The sequence below is a fragment of the Ambystoma mexicanum genome, chromosome 1p (genome assembly GCF_040938575.1).
Source record: "Ambystoma mexicanum isolate Mex_15411 chromosome 1p, UKY_AmexF1_1, whole genome shotgun sequence".
Lineage (NCBI taxonomy): Eukaryota > Metazoa > Chordata > Amphibia > Caudata > Ambystomatidae > Ambystoma > Ambystoma mexicanum.
Window position 1 is genome coordinate 791,016,160 of NC_090921.1, and position 23,003 is coordinate 791,039,162.

General features: G+C 44.9%; 1 protein-coding gene across 1 annotated transcript in view; it reads left to right on the top strand.

Moving 5' to 3' along the window:
* LOC138512071 (cytochrome P450 2B12-like) overlaps nucleotides 1-23,003 on the top strand; it is a 191,808-nt gene that overhangs the window by 39,043 nt on the left and 129,762 nt on the right. The window contains exons 4-5 of the mRNA XM_069627678.1: nucleotides 10,029-10,181; nucleotides 22,173-22,333. Coding sequence (XP_069483779.1) covers nucleotides 10,029-10,181; nucleotides 22,173-22,333 — 314 coding nt within the window. The remainder of the gene's footprint in view (nucleotides 1-10,028; nucleotides 10,182-22,172; nucleotides 22,334-23,003) is intronic.

Here is a 23,003-nt window from a genome sequence, read left to right on the forward strand (position 1 = left end):
AGGGGCTCTCTCAGATAAATGGTCTCGTATTGGGGCAAAGTGTGCATCATGTTTTGCCTGATTTTTAAGACTTTGATGACAAGCACACTACAGCACCATTAGCTCCTTAGTATATAGGGTTACATTGACTTTCTATTCAAAAGATGTGGCTTTTAACTTGGACATCCATGGAGAAAAGTTAACAAAACATTCAAAAAATAGATTTTTCATGGGGATACTGACATGTCCTTTTGGCTGTCAGTTCTGGGAAACATTGTTTCCCTTAGCTTTGCTACATTGTTATCAATTGTGATAATTTTTTATCATTGTACAATGCATCTTACAAAGCAGTACAATGGGGTGCACATTTTGTTTTACCCTAAACTAACACACAGAGGATTTTTGGTTACTTTTGGTGTGCCTAAGGGACAAGCTGGGGGCAGCAGTTACTTTTTGCTATTTCTTTGTGTATTTTACTTAAGTCTTACTGCGTTTACCACGTTTGACCACCTACCGTGGCTAGTGTCCAAACATGGCCGTGCCACAAGGTTTTTCGTTTGTCCCTTGGCCATCTTGTCACTAACCCTTCTACCAGACCTGTGAGGACAGGAAAATCCTTATATGGACTTCCAGTGCCTGGAGAAGCAGTGCTTTTTTCAGCCTACTGCAGGGCCATGGGTGTTTGCTGCCAGGAAGTGGTTTGGCACTGTGGTCCCAATCCACAAACTGGTTTCAGTGTGTCTGAATTGTATGTGTGAAATATACGACTAGTGGTCCTGATTGGACAATTGCTGGGGTGTGTGTGTGGGCCAGATCTTTGATTGGCTAGTGGGAATTGCGTGTGTTACCTGGCTTTTGAATAAGAAGAGGCCATTGCACCCATTCTTCAGAGATCCTGGAAGAAACCTGAAGGAGCCAAGTATCCTGTCCAGCTGCAAGACATGTTAGGAAACTGTGGACCCATTGGAAGAAGGCCTGGTAACCAACTTATGCTGCTGCCCTGGAAGAGCCCGGTCTTGAAGGTGATTTTCAAAAGTCCTGTGAAGGAGTTCTGACCCTTAGAGTGGAAGAAACATCCATTCCCAAAGTCAGCTCAGGGTCCTGTGAAGAAGAGCCCTCAGAAGTGCCCTTGGATCACCCAGTGGCTGCCCAGCTCAGGGTTTGGGCTACAATACTGCAGGTGTCACTGTTGTGATTTTGGCCCCGAACTATGGGCATCAACAGCTTGTGCTACAAGACTCACTTCTGCCAAATGTTGTGGTTCCAGTAGCAAGGGGACCCAAGATAGGAGGCAAAGTCTGTCCATGATAAGTACCCCCCCTCCCGCGTCACTGTGGATCGAGAGGGGCCCTGCATCGAGTTCTTCTGCATTCTCCAACCTGAAGACCTTGCACCAGCATTTGTCACCGACCGGAGAAGTGCTCGAACCTGCTCGAACCTTCAATCCCTGGGCATCAGGGGCTGGAGTTGAAAGCGGGAAAAGCGCCCATGGACCCTCTTCAGAAGACCTGCCAAGTCCTAAGAAGAATCACAGTACAGGGGGTGAGTTGTAACAGTACTTAACTGAACCCCTAACTCTCTTTTAAAAGTTTGGTAAATTTTAGAAACCTTTACAACAGTTTGGCTTTGCCTGCTTGCTCACGCAAGTATTCTGAAAATTGGGGCCACTTTTATTAGTAAGAATAACTTGCCCTTTACCCCTTGGAACTCTTCATTGGACCCTAGAAGCTCTACACTAATTGTTTCCCTTCTCAAAAATCTGTGCAGAACTTTGGTGAACCTTTGGGCACAAGGCCCCATACATCTTAGGGATGGACTTTTAAAGTTAGTATTGTGTCTTTGTGGATTTTGAGTGCTGCATACTAGTACTTACCTTCCTTTGCAGGGGGTTGTGTATTTTGCCCTACTCCAGTGATTGTATATATGTGTCTTTTAGTTAGCTTTGTGCAATATTATATGCTAATAGTTCATAGTGTTATATGGCCATAAATATTTTTGTAACTGATTGTCTAAGTGTCTTCCTTGACTGTTTCACTGTGTGCACTCATTGAGGACCCCTTACAGGCTCACCACCTCTTCAGACTTAGCCTTGACCACTTGCCTGGCTACCTTGAACTGGTTTGGCTGCTGCTCCCAGAGTTGTCCCTGTCACTAAACTAGTTTGGACTTCTATACATCTGTCCACCAGGCCATAGTATAGAAAATCAGTTCTAACCAAATTTCACTTGAATATGTTGAAAGTCCACCCAGTGTTTCAACAAACATAAAAAAGGCGCATGCATAAAAATATAGAAATGTTCTTTTGGGAACAATCAAAAGCAAACGCTGCCTGGCCACTTTGCATTGCGACGTGCAAATGTGAAGGGCAAAAGGCGGCATACACGCCTATATGCCACCACCCCGCATTGCAAAGTGCAAACGTAACGAGTCGCTGTCGGCAATTACTCATTTTATCACAATGAGCTCCTATGTACTTTGTGGACACCGGTGGGAATGGCTCCGTGGGCAGTTGGAGCTTCTATTGCCTTTGTTTTAGATACTCACATTGTGACATAACCTTGTTTTGCTGGGTGTCCCGTGCAGTGTCTTGTGGATCCCAATTCAAATTTGAATCCAAGATTCTGAGAGGTTGAAGGTGCGCTGAATAGTTTTTATCTGCCTGCTTCTTAGATATGCGGATTAGGACCCAAATCCATGCAGCCTGTGCTGCAAAGACGCACACAGTATCTATCTGTGACATGTACTGACCACAGCAGAGGGCAAGACCATACAAGAGATTGGTGAAATATTACAATTTTTAGGAAGAAAAACTGACAAATGTGACCACAGGAACCAACGATGCAACGCTACAACATTTTAGAAAGGGGTCAATAGCAGACCCTTCAGGCAAGTCATGGATGTAGGGATGGCAAGGCCATGCCCCTGTGTGTTAAAATATGCCCATATGAATAAACACAAATCCACATTTGGTGGCGGGCATGCAGATCCATGGCATGGCTCTGAGCCCAGGGAGCAGGACTGTGTAAGAACTAAAAGATGGCTTTTTCCTTAGTAAGCCATGTAAATCCCTCACACTACGCACGTACACGTTAGGCGGCATGCATTAGTGTTTGTGCTACAGTACACAGAAACCTGAGTCTGTTCTCATATCCTTACACAGTAAGAACAATTATTGTCAAAGGAAAGTTGACTGGTGGGGTCACTGTGCTATGGGCGTGGCTGCAAGCCATGTTTACTGGGTAGTGCAGCTAGAGTCTCTTGAGCTTGGGGTATGGACAAATGCCATGCCACATCCCTAACAGGCATTGCAAGGAAGGTCCATGTGTCTGGGGGTAACCAGTGACTATGTCCTGAGAGCTCCGGGCATGGCCTGAAGCCATACCCAGCAGGGAGAGTCACTGTGCCCAGTGTATAGCCAAAGACCATGCTCCTGCAACTGTAACCCGGGGCACGGCCATATGCTTTTCCCAGTGGGCACTTCAGGTAGGGTCGCTGTGCCGGGGGCATGTTTGCAATCCATGTTCAGTGAGAAAAGCAGGTAGCGACTCTTGTATGTGGGGTATGGGCAAATGCCATGCTCTGGGCCCAGAAGACATTGCAGGGAATGTCCTTGTGCCTGGGGCATCAGCCTTGCTCAACAGGTGCTGCAGTTTGGGCCAATAAGCTCTTGACATGGCCAATGTCCAAGTCCAGGGCGCAGTATTCATTAGATATATCAAAGCACAGGAACCTCCGGGCATGGCCTGAAGCCAGGCACTGCAGGCAATCCAGGGAGGGTCACTATGCCCTGGGCATATTCAAAGGAAATGCTCCAGGCACAGTTACCATTGGCATGAAGAGTGGGCACTTGAATCACTGCAGCTTGGGCAGGACTGCAAGCCATGCCCAGCGTGCACTTGAGGTAATGTCATTGGGTCCAGGAAGCAGGCCATTCCCAGAAAGTACTGCGATTAGGGACGCTGTGACATGGGCAGGCCCGCAGACTCTGCTTAACGGGCACAGCTGGAAAGATCACTATACCTGGGTCAAGGCATATGATGATGCCATCTGTGATGTCATGTGAGACATTATGAGCAACGCATTGAGGGGGCGAGTTATGATTGTACTGTGAACCATAACTGGCAATTCCCAGTATTTTTATATTTAGTTTTCATTTTGACCATAACAACCCTTCAACTAAAGTTTTCTTTCAGTTAATATGTAAATGCTTATCTATTCTTTGGTATTGCCTATTAGGTCTACTTTCTAGAAATGTAGGGTTGGTAGGTTTCTATGAGTGATCTGTTTCCCATTAATGAAAAATCTTGAATTTAGAAACATCATTGACAACAATGATACCAGAATGGGAGCTGCTCTCACTGCAAAGGGTTCACACAAGGATATGTGTAAGGAACTGTAATATATCACCGCATTCCAGCTCCACGAGACACGTACACGATGTCTCGTGGAACTGGAATGCAGGTTTTGAAATGTATGGATTGTTGGAGGAGGAGAGCGGAGGTGGGCCGCTGAAATAAAGCTTACCTCTAAGCTTTCTGTGTCTTCGCCTCTTTTCACTGGCGACGAGGATAGTAGCGGGCCCGCCACATGCTAGGAGTCCAGGCAGCTGAGGGTTGCCGCAGAGCAGCTGATCACTGCGCTGGGAGGAGTTCCCCGCACTGCCAGCTGGTAGCTGTTGTTGGCCAAGGGAAGCTGGGCCACGTCTGCAGTCACGGCACACGCCACTCCACCCCGCCCCTGGGTGTTGAGGCGGCCAACGTCCGAAAGACAAGGGGTGCTGTTTCCAGACCAGGGACAACCGTGCGCTGTCCCCAGGTGAGCCGCTCCACTCCCTGTGGGCGTTGATGCAGCCAACATGGTGTGCTTCTATTTCCGCCGCCCACTTGCTCCGAGGACAGAGTTAATTACAGTATTAACTGTAATAGATGGGAAGTGGACCCAGACAGAGGAACAGAGTATTGATACCGTGCATACTGTAATACGGCCAAAAGCCAGAATTAGAATCAATTGCAACATTACCTGTACTAGAGAGGCAGCAGTCCTAGAAGACAGTGCAGAGGATACTACCGTATGTACTGTAAGACTGCAGCAAATAAAAATAGGAAGATAGCCTGTCACTGCAGACTGGGACTACCACAATTGCTATTATTTAACAAATACCACAACCCTAAGTTATACAACATTGAGAGTGCCACCTAAGGGAAGGATGGTGGAGAGGCAGGCCTGTTAAGTAATTGGGAACTAGAGATTTCTCTACACAGTGGCAAAAAAAGTGCATTTGCTCTCACAGTCCACAAGGTTAACAGTGAAGGCTCTGCCATCTAGGAAGAAAGGACAGAGTTTTAAAGTTGAAATTGCCTAAATGTGAAGAGCAGAAACTTTGACTCCTAGAGAGTTCGTGCTGTGATCATGGCAGCTGCCAGTATGCCTCCTCCCCCACCTTTCTTATCTGAACCAGGTACTCCACCCATCAGGTGGGACAGATGGAAGAAGTTATTTGATACTTATCTGGTTGCCATTGGGGGAGATAAATTTGCCCCGGCCAGAAAGGAAGCTGTCTTGCTCCACAACTTGGGAACAGAAGGATGCAGTGTCTTTGACGGCCTTGCAGAACCCACGGAGACAGGGCAAGGAGAAGAGGATCAGTTCTCGGTGGCATCAGGAAATTGCAGTTGCATTTTGAACCTAGGAAAAATGTCACGTTTGAGAGGCACACATTTTTTTCAAGGAGCCAAGAACCTAATGAACCTGTGGAACCATTTATTGCAGCACTCCGCGCACCCTCAGTCATTTATGTGAGTTTCGACATTTGGCGGAATCACTAATTCGAGACCAGTTGGTGCGCTGCACTAACAACAGTAGGGTGCAAGAAAAGCTACTGTTGAAAGACTAACCCCTGGAACAAGCAGTAGAAGTAGCTAGGGGTATGGAGGAGATATCCAAATATATGGCCAGTATGAGAGTGGACAAACAGATTAATGAGGTGGCAGCGATTCGCAATACTAAGAAGACAAATTACACAAGAAGTGGAACATTTTTAAGTACGGTAGTAACAGACATGTTTCCTCAAACCCGTTTTGCCCAGCGCGGAATGCAAACTGCCTCAAGTTTAAAAAGAAAGGACACTTTGCCAGAGTCTGCAAGGAGAACGCTTCAGTGGAGAACATTGAGGGAAATACCAATGTTAGATGCCCTGATCAGGAGGAAAGTGTCGGAGAATACCAACAAGTTAAACACGTGTTTGAAATTGGAGAATTGTCCAGTTAGGATAAGGGACCTATTGATGTATTTATGGTTAACGGTAGGGTAGTCACAATGAAAGTGGACAGCTGCTCGCCATGGACAATAATGTCTAGAAAAACCTTTGAGAAATGTGTGAATGGAGATATCAAGCAATTGGAACTTCCGGACATAGAACCATAATCATATGGGAATGTCAGAATAGAGTTGTTAGGAAAGTTCCAGACCACCATAAAATTTAAAGGTAGAAGCTGATGTGTTTGTCACCAAGGAAGGATCATCATTGCTAGGATGGTCCGAACAGACAAAACGAGGCATAAGGATGCAGGCTAATGCTGAGTGCCCAGTCACTGTGGCGGAAGTAAGAGACTAATAGGAGAGAGTTTTCCAATGTATTTACAGAGAATCTGGGAAGACTAAAAGGTTATGAACATTGTATCAGACTAAAGAAGGGAGCTGTTCCGAAAATACACAAAGTTAGAGTCGTTCCACAGAATCTTAGGCAAAAAGTGAAGGAGGAAATTGAAGTATTACTTCAGAAAGGCATTATAGAGAGAATAGAGTGATTGGAGGGGTTGTCACCAGTTGTGGTAGCAAAGAAAGCCAACGGAGACATAAGACTTTGTGTTGACCTAAGAGACCTTAATAAGAATATTGTTGTAGATCGTCATCCTTTACCCATCATTACTGAAGAACTAGCCACATTGGGCAAAGCAAAGTGTTTCTCAGTGATTGAATTATCCCAAGCATATCAGATATCACTTTCACAGGAGTGTCAGCACCTAACCTCGTTTATCACCACAGAAGGAACATTCAAGTACTGCAGGATGCCATTTGGATTAGCTTCAGCAGCCGCTGTTTTTCAGAGGGTGATGGAGATGGTGATGGAGGGGATTAAGAATGTGAGCATTTTCCAAGATGACATTTTAGTATATGCAGAGTCTGGTGAAGAGCATGACAGGTTGTTGAGAGTGGTGTTGACAAAGTTGGGGGAAGCAGGTCTTACGGTGAAAAGGAGTAAATTTAGGCTATCAGTGGAGTGTTGAATATTTAGGTCACGTGGTGTCCGCACAAGGGATTAAACCTAAATCAAGTCTAGTGGATGCGATCCAGAAAGCACCATGTCCCAGTGATAAGGATCAAGTCAGGTCCTTTTTAGGGTTGGCAGAATATTATCAAAAGTTTGTGATGGATTTTGCCTGCATTTTGACTCCATTAAGGGCACTATTGAGAAAGGGTGTACGTTTCCAGTGGTCTACACAGTGTGATGAGGCTTTTGAATTAATTAAACAAGGTATTGTGCGAGCTCCCTCTATAGGGAAGTTTGATGCTAATGACAGTACTGTGATGGTGGTTGACGCCAGTACTTTAGGATTGGGAGATACCTTACTGCAATATGATGCGAATAAAATAGAGAGGGTGATAGCTTTTGCCTCTAGAGCTCTCAGAGGAGCTGAAGGGAGGTATTCTGTGATAGAAGGGGAAGTGTTGGCCATGTTCTGGGCAGTAAATCACTTCAAATATTTTCTGTGGGGAAGGAAGTTCACAGTACGGTCAAATCACAAACCCTTAGTGCATCTATTTAATAGTGGCAGGTGGGCTATTGGATCACCAAGAATAAGTCGATGGGATCTTGGTCTTCAACCGTATAATTTTGAGGTTTGCTATTTGTCTGGGAACATTTCTTTAGTGGCGGATTGTCTATCAAGGTTACCGATAAGTCAAGGTCAAACCATTAAGGCACAAGACGAGGAGGAAGAGTATGTAGTTGTTGAATTGGGGTGTGTAGACAGAGAGGAGTGGGAACAGGCAGAGCTGGTGGATCATGACCTCAGTCTTATAAAGCAGTGGACTATTGAGGGGTGGCCGGAAAAAGAGTTGCTAGAGAAAAAAATTGAGATATGGTAGGAGATACGTGATGAGTTAAGCCTAGTGGGGGACAGGTTAAGGAGAACAAGCTGTATAGGGCCCCTGAGGCAGTACGAAGGAGCTTGCTAGAGCTAGAACACCAGGGTCATCTGGGTGAAGGGGCTACAAAAAGGAGAGTAAGACATTGTTACTGGTGGCCCAAAATAGACAGAATGGTGGAGGATCTTGTGAAACGGTGCAAAGCTTGTCAAATGAGTGACAAAAATAAGGTGGTACGAGAAGTACCTTTAATACCAAACAGTGTACCAGATCAGCCGTGGCAGAAACTAGCAGTTGATACCCTGGGACCGGTGTCTGGTTTGGGAGATGGGTTTAAGTATATTTTCGTGCTAGTGGATTTCCATTCCAAATGGGTAGAATGGGAGGTGGTGAGAGAGGTGACAGCTGTGGAATTGGTGGCCTTTTTAGAAAGGGTGTTTCTTAAGGAAGGTTGCCCTGCTGAATTAATTTCAGACAATGGGGTGCAATTTGTCTCTCAATTTATGAGAAAATCTTTAGAGGACTATGGCATTAAGCATGTCAGGACAGCTCTGTACCACCCAAGAGTGAATGGGTTGGTTGAAAGAGTAAATAGATTTATTAAGGGTGGGATTCAGTTAGCGATGCGCAATAGAAAACCTTGGAGGGAAGTATTGAATCACATGATGTGGAGCTACTTCACAACCCTGCATTCCACTACGAAAGTATCTCCTTTTGTCTCTCTTAAGGGAAGAGAGCCTGGAACCAAGTTATGTCCGGGTTGGTTAGGTTTGACAGGAACAGGACAGTTGACAGGGAAGCCATTATGAGATTGATTGCCAAAAGCCAAACTAGTAATGAGGAGTTGTTTGACAGGAGGGAGTGTGCCAAGAGTAGAGAGTGGAATGTTGGAGATTGGGTGTGGGTAAAAAATCCCAGAGCTACACAAAAATGTCTAGACAGTACATGTTTAGGCCCCAAAAGAATTGCCTCAGTGCGTGGAATTGTTGTCATCATGGAGGGAGGAGAAGTGTGGTCGCAGGGCAGGTTGGCTAAAGCTGGGGAGTTTGGAGATGGAGTAGGTGAGGAAATGCAGAAGGGGGAAAGTGATGATGATCCTCCCACAGATGACTCTCCTGCAACTATGCATGTCAGATCAGATAATAACTGTGAAGGCAACAAGAAACTTAAACGCAAACCTAACTGGTTAAAAGACTTTACTCAGTGATAATCTCTTGTTATATTACTTATAGGTTGTTGTTGTTTCTATAGATTTCTTTTAATTCTTTTCTGTGGTTTTTTTTCCCTTGCTACCGTTTATTCCTAAGAAGTTTTCTTTTTGAGGTTTTACTTATTTGTTATAAGGGGGAAGATATGTAAGGAACTTTAATATGTCACCGTATTCCAGCTTCACGAGACACGTACACAGTGTCTCGTGGAACTGGAATGCGGGGTTTGAAATGTATGGATTGTTGGAGGAGAGCGGAGGTGGGCCGCTGAAATAAAGCTTACCTCTAAGCTTTCTTTGTCTTCGCCTCTTTTCAATATGCACTTACATCCGTGATATCAGCCAGTAAACTGTCCGGAGTACAGAGACAACTTACTGAGACTTGCCCTCGCAGGCGGTGACCTCGCCCATGAGGTGCTTTTACTGCACCCGTCGTTGCTGCAGGGATATGCAACTAGAGTTGACTTTAGAACAGCAAGGTCTCACTGGTAGCTACCTTCACTGCAAGAACGGCACATGTTCAGGTATAAAAAAGTATATTTTGATAACACACCATCCAGCCTTCTGTAGAACTGGTTAAACCATTTTGTCAATAAGCATGGAAAATCGGATTGAAAATGTTTGCATATAAAACGGAATGCACACGTCTACTAAGTTTAACAATTTCTTTTAAAACAGGCGTTTTTCTTTTCAGGCATACTGATGGCCCCATATGGATCTTCCTGGAAACACCAGAGAAGGTTTGCTTTGACCACTCTCCGCAAATTCGGCTTGGGCAAGAGGAGCACGGAAGCCCGCATATCTGAGGAGGCAGAATTTCTGATCCGGTCCTTCCAGGAAGCCGCGGGTAGGGCAAAATGCTACCTTTGTTTATAGGGTCCCTTTGCTGGTGGAGGGGTCTCTTTACTAGCCATGTGGTCTGGTTGCAGGTTTTGGAGTCACATTGATAAAGGAAAAGACTTTTTTTCTGGTGGCTACGACACCTATTTGGGTGGAAGTTGCTCTTTGCTGGTTGATGTTCCACTAGGCTAGTGCCGAAGGCTCTTTCCCAGAGCTAGCGTGCGGTGGATGTGTTTGTAGAACCGCTGTGGAAGTCCAGTGCAGGTTGTCCCAAGATAAGCAGATAAGCAAAAGGCTTCTAGATGCGTCATCCTACACTTCACAGTCTGGAATGCAGATGCATTCACCTTAATGCGGTGGTCAAGGAAAGATGCAAAAAGTTATTCAATGTTTTCTTTTATTTAATGCGTGGATCATTATGAAAGATTGACATCTGGCATCTCACCAGCTGTGAAAAGTCTCACCAGTCCAGGCTTTTATGTATTGTTACATTTTTAGACAGGATAGGTTCCTACAAATATATAAATGGAATTACTTCACTAAGTGACACATAGCTATGGTTCACACGCTGTTTGAATTCGTCAAAGGGCCATAGCTCGCAGGCATTATGCTAGAGCTGCCACTGAGTTGGTCTTGCAGTGCGGTGCTCGACTGTCACTATTTACGTAGTCCCATACAGGATTGCTTTGCATTCACAGGTGATCGAGCATATGCAAAGTTGAATTCCAGTGCAGGGGCGGGTGGGTCTACAACCTGCATCTCTCCAGATGTTTTTGATTACAACTTACATGATCCCTTGCCATTGACTATGCTGGCTAGGGCTGATCGGAGTTGGTTGCATACTCCTTTTCTAGTGGATGATCACATCCATTTACATCTGGCAACGGGGGAGGTTGTGTTAGGCATTCAATACTGTCAAAGTATTTCTTGAGTGCCACAGCAAGCATATCATGCACAAGGAGTCTCACAGGGTGAAGAACATGTGAAAAAGCATAGCACATGCTTTGTGTTAATCAGACTTAGAGTAGCAGTGACATAAGAGCCACTGTCCAAAGGCCAAGGATAGCTGTCAGGAAGTTGGCCGTTTTTGCGACTTTATTCCAGATGTCTGCACTGGCGTGTCTCTTGCAATCAAAGCCTTGGATTCACAAAGTGGCTTTTGGGTGCATGGCATGCTGCTGCTGTGAAGACTCCTCTTGCTCTCTGGAGGGGAAGGGAACCCAATCCGCTGTTAGTCATGTAGTCAGTGCTTTGGCCACTCGTCCACATATCTATTGCAGAGTGAACTTTAATACCGTCCACCCTTCTTCACCGAAAGAACTGCTGCCTCATACAACTCTGATATACTGTGGCATGCTGAATAATTCTGTGTGGGAATTTGCCAAAATACCTCAGCACATCCTATAAGGGCCCTAAAATGTTTGCTTTCAACAAAGGCCTATGCCAAAATGTCTACCAGAACAGTTAGTCCCAATTTGGCTTTTAGTAGATATTCATGGAGGTTTACAGTGTAATTTCTGGCTGCACTCAAATAAATCACTGAGATAGGGCTTTGGTACAACCATTTGTCATCCTGCTATTACTACAGATTTGCCTGCTACTGTGTGTACTTCAACACACTTCCTGCTTACGGGGTGATAGGGCAGAACAGTTCCAGCATGCTGCTGAGTGTTTGCCAATTCCTGGCGGGCTGCTGCAGTCTATAATGGTCCCATTCCTATGCATGATATCACTTCATATGATCAACAATTGATAAGATATCCAGATTGGTTCCTGGATTTTCCACAAGCCACTATTTTGTGGCACAAAGTGCAGGTGGCAAGTTGCAGCTCTCGAACGTCAACAAAAACATCACATGCTGTGGGCCTGCAGAAACAACAATAGGTGCCTTTACCTGATGACAGTCTACCCAACTAACACTTTGACTAGGTTTTGCAAAGGGAGTGTGAACTGAATGCGTGCTTTGTGGAATATTTTCACTATAAATACATGCAGAGGTTGTGCTGACAGGCGCTGAGCCAGAGTTGGCTTTTTTCTATCTGTCCTTCTGGCTCACTGCTGTGGTTGGTTCACAGATATGTCTCAGCCTTCTCTTCCAACAAGCTGGTATTAAGCCAATGTGGTGGTCATCATCACCCTTACTAGATTCATCATCACCGTTGCCGTCATCTGATTCATAGGTCAAAAGAGTGGTAGGGATGGATCGCAGTACAATAGAGAAACATTCTGCACTTATTACATGGGCGATTAACCTGCTGCCCCTAACCCTCTTAGAGCTGCAACTTCAAACCCTTCTCAAACAAACCCAGTTTTGAAACCAATTTAGTGGGTGGTTCTTCTGCTGCTGCCTCCACAGACCCCTGCAAAACTTGACTTTGTACCATGGTCTATTGCATCATGCGTGGATAGGATACAATCACACTTGTGCCAGACTCTGATATTATTAAAGACCATGCCATATGCATCAGAAGACAAGACCAAGCCTGGTGTATGTCAGTGCCCTAGGCAGATTCCCAACCTAAATTCCCCTCCACCAAGATATTCTAGGCTGACCTCTCCTGCCACTTCTGCAAAGCTCTTCAAACACACTTCTTCAGCACAAAGAGTAACAGTTCCAAAACAATGTCTTTCTTTGAATAGTCAGGTTAGCTTCTCCTTCCCTACTCTTCTGCAATATACCTGAAATACTGGAATTTCCCTTCAGTGTAAGCCTCTTCAGACACAAATTTCTGGTTCACCAAAGGATTTCACACTCTTGATTGTCCCCTGACAAATTTAACAGGGGTTTAGGGAATGATGCATTCACGCAGTCTCTTGGGTACTGTCTCTGTTTCCTTCTGGTTGTCTCTAGTTAAAGCTGGGATGCTGCTGCCACCAGTCATCCTTGTAGCCCCTGTAGGTTCTGCTGTGTCTCTGCCATGAAATGTAGATATAGTTGGAGTCTCTATTTAACTTGACGGGAGAGCTGATTCGTTTAATCTTCATCAGTTCCCAGGGGCAAGGTTAAGAGGGCCCTAGCAACTCTCATTCTTGTGGTCCTGATTTTTCTCTCTTGCACAATCTTTTTACTCCTCTGAACCTGCTCCTCTTTGATGCCTTGACATGTGCCCATTCATCCTCCCACCACCTTCTAATTTGTGTCTCATCGTCAACTGCTGCCTGGGGTTAAACAAGCCCTCTTGTTACATACCACCTCACTAGCCTACTATACCTCACCAACACTCGTTTGAATAACTTCCACCATCAACTTCCTGATGACTTCCACCGACTAGTGATGACCTACACGTGCCAACTCCTAATGATATCCAGAAAATACCTCCTGATGAATTCCTATCGCCACGTCGCAATGACGTCCACCTATCACTTCCTCATGGCTCTTCCCCTCATCTTGTCTTCAGCCTCCTTCACTCTTACCAGTCTCTCTCCTATCTCCTTCCTCAGCCTCGTTCCTGAATCACAAACCTGCTCCAAGCTCCTGCCGCACCCTTTTCTCCAAGCACACATGCTTCTTATTTCTAGAATATTCCTTTTATAATATCCACCTCTCCCCCAATCTTGTATGAATGTAAGGACCTGCGCCTCTGTATTGTCATTAGGACTAGAGAGTGATTGGTTGTTGTGACATTGCTTCCCTCCCTCAGGTGTAGCATATGTCGTAGGCAAGAATCTGCACCAAAGCATGGGTAACGGTCATTTGGCCTGGCCCGTAAAGTACCTCTTTGGCTGATATGTGACTGTCCGCTGCGTGAGTTTCCTGGCCCTTTTGGTCACCACACTTGATGATCGTAGAGTATGGCAAGGGGATTCATCACAGTGGGCTGGCTGCAATGAAGTTTCAGACACAGGCAAGTCACGAACAACATTAAAAGTAATTATCCACCTCAACCAGTGTTTCAGTGATAGAGTACTTGTAGCGGTGGTAGATATACTACTTCTGGTTTCTTCCTGGTGCCTTGCTATTCCATTTTTTATTGTGCATTTGGTTAACATTTTTAAAACCTTTCACACAGTCAAAAACATCAATTCATGCAATTACACATAAATTTAGACCTAGTATAAACATTATTTCATTTACATTTACAAAACAAACAAAAGAAACAGCTCTTTGAGGGAAATTAATGACTTTTCAAAAAAAGTCATGATTCACATTCAAGAGGTAAAATTATTTCTAAAAGTTCAAAGGTTGCAATTAAAAAGCATTTTTTTTTTCGTTCAGATTCAAAATGTGGATCCATAAATGGTCAGCTTTTATAGCCCCAAGGTTGTGGATATGTCTACCCAACTTCTCGTAACAGAGCTGGGTAAACTTGGGGCATTCCACACATAGGTGTTTTAATGTCTCCTGATCTTGGTTACAGTAGCAACATAGTCTCAAGCTGGATGACATGCCTTCTCGTGAACCTTGTACCTCCTTTGTTAAGTATAGATTAAATCTTAATTTTATGGCCTTCCTTCGACAGTCACTAGACGGATGCTTTCTCAGATAGACAGACAAGGTATTAAAGCTTTTTATGTTGTATTGAAAATGGTAGTTGAAGCATCGGTAGTTCATCAGAATTGACCTATTCTTCAGCCTTTCAATATTATAAAGTTTACTTTTCACCTTGGTAGGGTTGCTGACTAGTTCCACAGCAGAGGAATCAATCCTTGTTAGTATCAGCTCACAATTGGCCCTCAAGGCTACTAGTGGCTTATAGATTGCTCGATTGAGTTCATGACCCAATGTATAAAGATGCATGTGGGGAAGCTAGAATTAACGTATACATGTGTAGCGTTTTCCATTCAACCAGACAGCCAGCAGGTATTAAACCCAGTTCATGCCTTAATGCCACCATTGGAAGAGAATTTGGCAAATGCCGTGCCTTTCTCCACAGGAGGGCCTCTAGTGATGGCCAATCTATGGTGATTCCCAAGTTCTCCGTGCCATAAATCACACCTGGCAAGATCTTTTGCCTGTACAATTTCAGCATGGGCAGGGTTGAGTAGTACCAAAATTGTTGTTGAATAGTCGTTACTGGGAAGCTGAAGCCAGAAAAGATGTTATAAGTTTCAGCTTTATTTTTATGTGATGACACTATGCTGCCCAAATATTTAAACTCCTTTACTAGCTCCAAAGCACACCCCTGGACCGTCATGAGTGAGCTTTCCATCTGCACTTTGCTACATTCAAAATCAAAAACTTCGATTTTGCACCATTTATTTTAAGGTCCAGGCTTTCAAAGTAACAATTTAGACTGTCCAAGGCCCGTTGTAGTCCTATCGGAGTTTTGTCAAAGATAATGACATTGTCCGCATAGTTTAGATATTGGATCTTGGACTGGCCTAAGAGAGGTGGATTAGCGTGGACAGATTTCCAACAGAGACCCATGTATATGATATAAAAATTGAAAAGGAAAGGGACCAGCACGCATCCTTGTCGCAATCCCCTGGTCGTAGTGGTCCAGGCAGTGCAGGACCCATTAGCATAAAGTCTGACTCTAATCTTTGTATCCCTGTGTAGCGCTACCAAGATGTCTATTAGTGCCTTCTGGCAGCCGTGCTTTGATAATTTTGCCAATAAAAGCTCTTGATTTACAGTCGAACGCCTTGCTGACGTCCAGGAATGCCAAATATAGTGCCGTTTTTTGGCCCTGTGCCTGGGCATCTAATAGATTTACCAAGAAACTGTTTAGGCCCATCCCCACTCCCTTATTGAAGCCTTTTTCGATAAAAGCAAGCGTGCCTAGATCTCGGGCCCAAGTCTGCAAGTCCTGTAGCATCAACTTGGAGAACATTTTGCAACTTGCATTCAAAAGAGATATCGGCCTATAGTTAAGGGGCGAGAATCTGTCGCCTCTTTTAAAAATGACCACCACGGTGGTCAATTTCCAAGATTGGAGTACGTTCACAAAGAGTGCTGAGATGATCTTTGCCCATAATATAGGATCAGATTTTAGTGTCATGACTGACAAGCCGTCCGAGCCTGGTGCGTTAAAACTCTTGCTAGAGCCAATAAGGGACCACAGGTCGTCCAAGTCCGAGGAGGGAGCACTCTGCCACGGTACCCTGTAATCAACTCTGTACCCTTCTTTATCTGCATTGTAGAGGGCTTCAAAGTGAGCAACCCAATTTGTCTTCATTATAGACTGCACCTGTAAAAACGGGTCCATCCAGTTTGACCTAATGAGCTGCCAGAAATTAACAGAATTAGACCCTAACAAATAGCTCAACATTTTTTCGGCATCGTTAATTGTCCTAAAAAACCTTGTCCGTAGGGCGTGCCTTTCTGTTAAGGAAGATAGGCTGTTTTTATTCAGCCTCCTTATGTTAAGCCTCAGTTCTTTTTTACGGGACTTTACCGCATTGTCAAAGGCATGTGCATGGGAAACAATACCAACACCTTTTGCCAGCGACTTTGCAGTACATAGAATCCTCAGAGTCGAGGAGACAGTTGGTCCAAAGTAATCGAGAGAGCATAGTCAAGGCATATTTTCCTCAAACTCTGCTTCCATTAGCCTGTTAAATTGCCTCGCAAATCTATATTACCAGCGGATACTATGGTCCCTTGGGTTAACCTCTATTGGCAGTTCTACATTGCTACCTGTGCACGTTCATATTGCATGGAAATTATACACTAGCATCAAATGGTCACTTAGGTGGGTGGACCGTATCTCTAGTGATCCACCCCTATCTAACAATTCCGAAGACAGACAGACATAGTCTATGGTTGATAGCTAGAGAATATTTTGCCATGAGAAGCTGGGCGGAATGTCAGGCTGTAATACTCCGTTCAAAGGAGACAGATCCCATGACTGGAGTTCTTGGGAGATCCGACGCCCATTTTGCCATTTTTTGGCTGACACACCCAGCTGATCTTGTTTTTGGTACCAAAACTGCTCGAGACATTCTGGGTTGAAATCACCCACAACTATAACATGGCCCCCTTCCTCCGGGGATTCACTGAGCATTGAATAACAAAAATCAGACAGAAAATCATCCAAACTTACACAATCAGGATTAAAGTAAACATTAAAGAGGAGACACTTCGTGAATTCAGATACGACCGGTCTCTTCCAAGACAGAAGGGTAATTAACATGTCTGGTCTTGATGAATTGATTAAATTAACTTCAAGCCTCTGTTATGTTTAATAGCTGTTAAAAGCCTGCCATAAGGGCGGCCTCTTTCAGCCCGTTCAGCCGTAGTTGCAAATACCTCATAGCCATCCGTAACAGGGACATCACACATTAGGGTTTCCTGTAAACAAACAATATTAAATGCATTTAAGACATCTTTGTTACTAGAAATATTGTTGAAACCCCTCGAGTTCCAAGACACCATAGAAGTTGTAAATAATCATGCATGGACATCCGAGGTAGCTACTTCCCCATGTAATACATTTACAATCCTGACCCAGTCATTACTTGCTCTTCTGTCTCCCTCCTGCATAGTAGAGTGAGGTTTCTGGGATCTCTGAGGCTGGTTAGTACTCAGATTAACTGTTAAGTGCTGAGAGTGTTTTCAATGGAGCCAGTTTTCGACAGTACTATCCCTGCCAGTTGAGGAAGCAGGACACACTAAATTCTCAATAATTTCATACCCCAATGATAGTAAGGCTTCACCCTCGGCAAGGATTACGTTTTCTATATTTGCGCGTAAGCACACTTTTACAACATTCAGGCTATCTTGGTACACAAAAAACATCTGTTTTATGTCATTAGATCGAATTAACCTTAAACTTGGTATTTCTAAAAACACAGATAGAATATGACGCTGGTTTAAGGGATTATTGTCAAATTCCTCAAACGTCCCATGTAAACAAAATGAGGCTCCTCAGCAAATTTCACATTCATATTACTTTTGACAATAGATCCCACTGTCTTTTTTTTAAATTCTGGACCGGGGTTGGTCCCCTTTTTTGTGGATTGCGCCGAGAGCTACACGCTACTGTATTATTAGAATTGACATTAAGCGGAGGTCTGTGAGCCAGGTAGGTCCCTTCTTTTCTCTTCTAGGGTCTTATATAATGGGAATACCTCCTTCCCCAGGGTAATCAGTTCTTTTTTCAAGCCCTCAGTTGATGGAACACCTTGGCTCACACAATCCCTCCCAGTCGTCACTGAAGTTTCAGTCAAAGTGTGACATTTTCCGAGGCCCATTTGTATACAACTTTCATTGATTCTGCCTGGGGATAATTCTCGGCCTGGGCTTGGTTCCCAGTGTCTGAATAAACTGAGATCTTGCTTAGGTCAAGTAATTCACATGACTTGGGTACCGGCACCAGAAAACGGGAACAAGCACCCTGAGAGGTGGTGGATGTAACCTTGTCTGCACAAATTGGAGATTTTCTCTCATTCAGTGTCATGATGCCTACCTCTAAGGAGCCAGGCCGGGCCCAGCAACCCCAGAGGCAGACATCATTTTCCCCAGGGAAGTCTCAGCGGGCCCAAGTCAGGGCCCTTTGGACTCAGTCCTGGCGCCGTAGGCGCCAGGCTCATAGCGGACCCTGGTCCTGGCGCCTTAGGTGCCAGGCTCATAGAAGAGGATATGTGTTTAAGTGCTTGGGTGCACACTTACCTGATGCAGACCTTGCTGCTTCATCCAGGCCCTCTTGAGGCCTGAATGGGACTACTTAACCTGTAGGACTACTTCACCACCCGGGCGTGGTCGGGGAAGGATACATACCTGATTGGTGGAAGGATACATACCAGGAACTTCTTCCAAGGCTATTTAAACCCCACCCGAACAGCCACACATGCTTCGCGTTGTTCTGCACCTAGCAGCTGGACGCTCACCGTGTCAGCTCCTGCATCCTGACTTCAGCCACGCCTGCCAGCACCCTGGAACACCTGCAAGGGGAGAAAGGAAGGGAATAGGAGAAGAAAAGCCCTTACCTGCTAAATCTGCATCCCAGAGTCATTTCTCCAACGGCCCCCAAAAGGAAGACATCATTTTAAAGGCATTTCGTTTCGATAGCTGCAGCGCTGCATTTTACTCACCTTTGCAAGGCGCTTCCATCTTCAGCACCGATCTTCCGGATTCAGCTACGCCCCGGCGCCTAGAGGAAAAAAGACAAGAACAAAGGTGAGAGGGAGAAAAGGAATAAGGAAAGCTCAGTTTCCTTTTAAGTCTTACCTGTTGGATTATTCCCACTGCATTTCGGGTCCTGCCGCTTCCTGGCATCTCCGGACCCCGGCCCCTATGGGGAAAAAAGACAAAGACATTGAATGAGCGAATGCAAAGACATTACCTGAGCGCTCATCCAGAACTGTTTCACTTCGGGTCGGCGCCATATCTCCGGCACTCCGAACCCCGGCCCCTAAGGGGAAAAAGACATAAGCATTAGCGCTTGCTGCAATTAGACAACGAACATTATTATTAAGCTTGAACTTTTGAACAGAACATTTACAGCGCCTTACCTGAACAGTCAAGCTTACCTGAACTCCCATCAATCCTCAATCCAGTGAAGTAACTGGGTTTCAACGCGCCCCTGCATCAGAAGCAGGATGGAGAGCTCATCCTTCCAAACCCTAAGGTGAGGCTTCACAGGGAATCGTGGAGGAGGTATCGTGGAGGGTTGGAAGGGAGTGGGAGGCTTGAGCATTGTTCCACAGTTGGTAATACCCCCTTTTCACGCACAGGAGGGTATCCAACGAGCCAGGGAAGCCAGAATAGAGGGGCCCTTCCTGTCCATCTTCAGAGTTCTGCGCCTTCGACGCCGCGCCTCTGTGGGAACCAGGTGAGCGTTACATTCAGTCCCCCAAAACCATTTTTCTTTCCCTGTGTTCGCATTTGAGGACCACCAACAGAGCTCCCCGCCAGCCCGTCAGCCTTTAGCTTTAGGTTGCGCAGGAATTTCCTAGAGCCGTTGTTCGCTCTTTTTTCTGGGTTTTTACAGTTTTTAGGTTTAACCTGATTTTTGGGGAGCCTTCCTTTGGTATCCCTCTGTGCAAGGGTTTTTGGGGGGGCACCGCTGGAGTTTCGATCTTGTTTCTTTTGTTAGTAATTTCGTCCACCATCTCATGTATTGCTGGGCTGCTTTGGCCAAGCATAGAAACAGTGGGCGAGGGCATCTTCTCGGGAGTTAATTCTACAAAACTCCTCTGTACAAGAGCCTGCGTCTTAACAACCGAGCAGTTCTCAAAATTCAGTAGAGCATCTAACCACATGTTAACATCAGGATTGGGGCTTTGGGGATAGAATTATGTATAGATTGTATCTTTATTTCCTCTAGATTCACTGAGATATTAGGCATTTGTGTCTGAAGCCCTGTAATGAAACCTTCAACAAAATTTACTTTTGTACAAACATCCTTTAGTATTGTCTGCACCCCTCTTAGTTCAAAGTTAAGGGTATCACAACCCATGTCCATAGAGTCCAGCAGACGGGATAGAACCAGGAAAGATAGCTTGTCGACCACTGGTTGCTCAAGGGCAGGGTTACTACCCCCAGGCTTTGCCAAATTGGATGATGGATGAGGCTCCCGCCTTGGGTGCTTCAGTGGCACCGAGGGGTCCATGGCCTTTTTCTTCCTGTGTAGAGATTGATAGTGCATTAGCCAAGGGAAGAGCTCCAGTGAGGCCGTTCGGCGAGTAGCCAGATGTAGAGGGCCGATGTAACATGACCTTGGTGACACCTACTTCCTCATCAATAGGGCCTGGAGAAACACACTGGTTGGATTTAAAATCGAGCAAGAGCCTCACTCGTTTCCGTAGTTTGTGACAAATTGCAGGAGCTAGGATAGACATATCGGAAACAAGATCATGGTTATTTAAGTTTACTGCATGCTGAGTGCCAAATTCCGATTGGAGCTAAGGAGACCGTCCAGGAGGCACATAAGTAGGGGAAGTACAACCAATGCTAGGGCAGGACTTTATAGGCTCTTCAACTCGTTTTAAGTTAGAGTGGCACTCTGCATTATAGGCCTCACAGGGCTTTTAACCATGAAGAGCAATGAGGTTGAGGCTTCTCATCAAATGCAGGCAAGGCAGCGGGCAGATTTGAGGTAACAGTACAATGTAAAGTGCCCCGGCCAGCCTCTGGAATAAAAATAACTGCATTGGAAGCATCTAAAGTATTTTGAACAGGGGTATGTATGGTTATTGGCAATAGAGAGCCCTGGGCAACCTCCATATTATTTTGTTGCGCTGCCAGCGTACTTCGGAGCACAACCACCATAGTCACTGGCATGAGGAGGAGAAAGAAAAAGAAAGGTAGGCCTTTTTGAGAACTTTGGAGTGCTGCTCTGTGTTATCTTTCACCTACCCTCAACTGCTGAAGCAATCTGCAATTCTTCAATAATTACGATGCTTCATCACAGATTCCTCCTTCTGTGGTGTGTTGCGTTACATACAGTCATCCTGACCCTGGGGCCACTGCCTGAATGATCAAGTCCTAACTAACGGGCTATAAGGTTCTGTTCACCAATAGCAATTTCAATACTGGATCTTGCATTCCAGTTTGTTACTTTGTAGCTATGGGCCTTCAAACCGGCACATGCAAACTGCAGTTGACTTAAAAAAACGAGCACTGTATGAAGGTGACCCTCATGATATGGGACTGTTTGGCAACCATGGCATATTTATGAAATGCATCTCAGACATCCTTTTCTAAACCGGAGCTTAGTACACAGACCCTGTTAGTTTAGTCACGGCCGAGAGAAAGGGAGCATTAGCCGACTGACAAACCCAGATTGACTTAATGTTAAGGGAATCATTCCACTGGCCTATGAGTTGTAATCAGAGGACCAATTCTTGTTCATGATAGAGCGTTATAATTATGCCACAGATTGTCCCCATGCACCACACTTCACCAAAACCATTGTATGTTGCAGACAATTCATTGAATTTACAGGGGACCCCCTCACAGCTCAATACTATTAGTGCCACACACACAGATTATTGGGTATGGAGCACTTCTTCATTGTGCAGTATCTGCCTGAAATACCATTGTGAGCCCTAGTGCAACACTACCACTTTAAGTTCTTAATACTGATTGCAATCTCTTGTTTTTCGTCCACAGGACAGCCATTTGATCCCCAGTTCAAAGTGACCAATGCGGTCTCCAACATAATCTGCTCCCTCGTCTTTGGAAATCGATTTGACTACACCAACGCCGAATTCCAATACCTACTTGATCTTATTAGCAAGAACATCCGCCTGACGGGGAGCATGAGCGCACTGGTAAGAATGATTGACAAAGTTTGGCATTTTCAACCTTCCACAGTCTCCGAATCATACCATACTGCCCAATATTACAGTGTTAAATAGAGGAAACAATCCACTGTAATTTGCAATAGAAAAGGTGCAATCCTACATGACCGTGTGACTCTGTCACTAAGAAACCAGGGGGCATCAGTACTGGGCTTTCATGTACTAAAAAAGGGTGCTTAACATTGCTACCACGTGACTCGGACTTGAACATTTTATGTAGACTGGATATTGACGAGTGGTGTACCCAGGAAAATCTAGGTCTGTGTCCTGGTAGGATGTGGGGCCAATAATCTACCCGATTTTCTTAGCAAATGCAAGTACCTGCCCAAGGGTCTGTCTGATTTAAAACTTAGCGGACTACCTGCGGACTACTAACTATTTGTTAAGAATGTTGATATTAAGTTAATTAGTAATGCTTTATGTATTTGTGTTATTTAATGTTGTACGTTTTGTTTCTTTACAGCACTCTGATACCTGCGGGCGCTCTATAAATATATAAATAAAATAAAGTAAAGTTTTTTTTAGAGTTATAGGTGCTCCGGGTTTGGCAGTATTGCCACTGTATTTTGCCTATTCACTTAGCTTTCTCCCCAGTCGATCTGGGGGATCTACTGATACATTATGACTGACGTCATAGCGC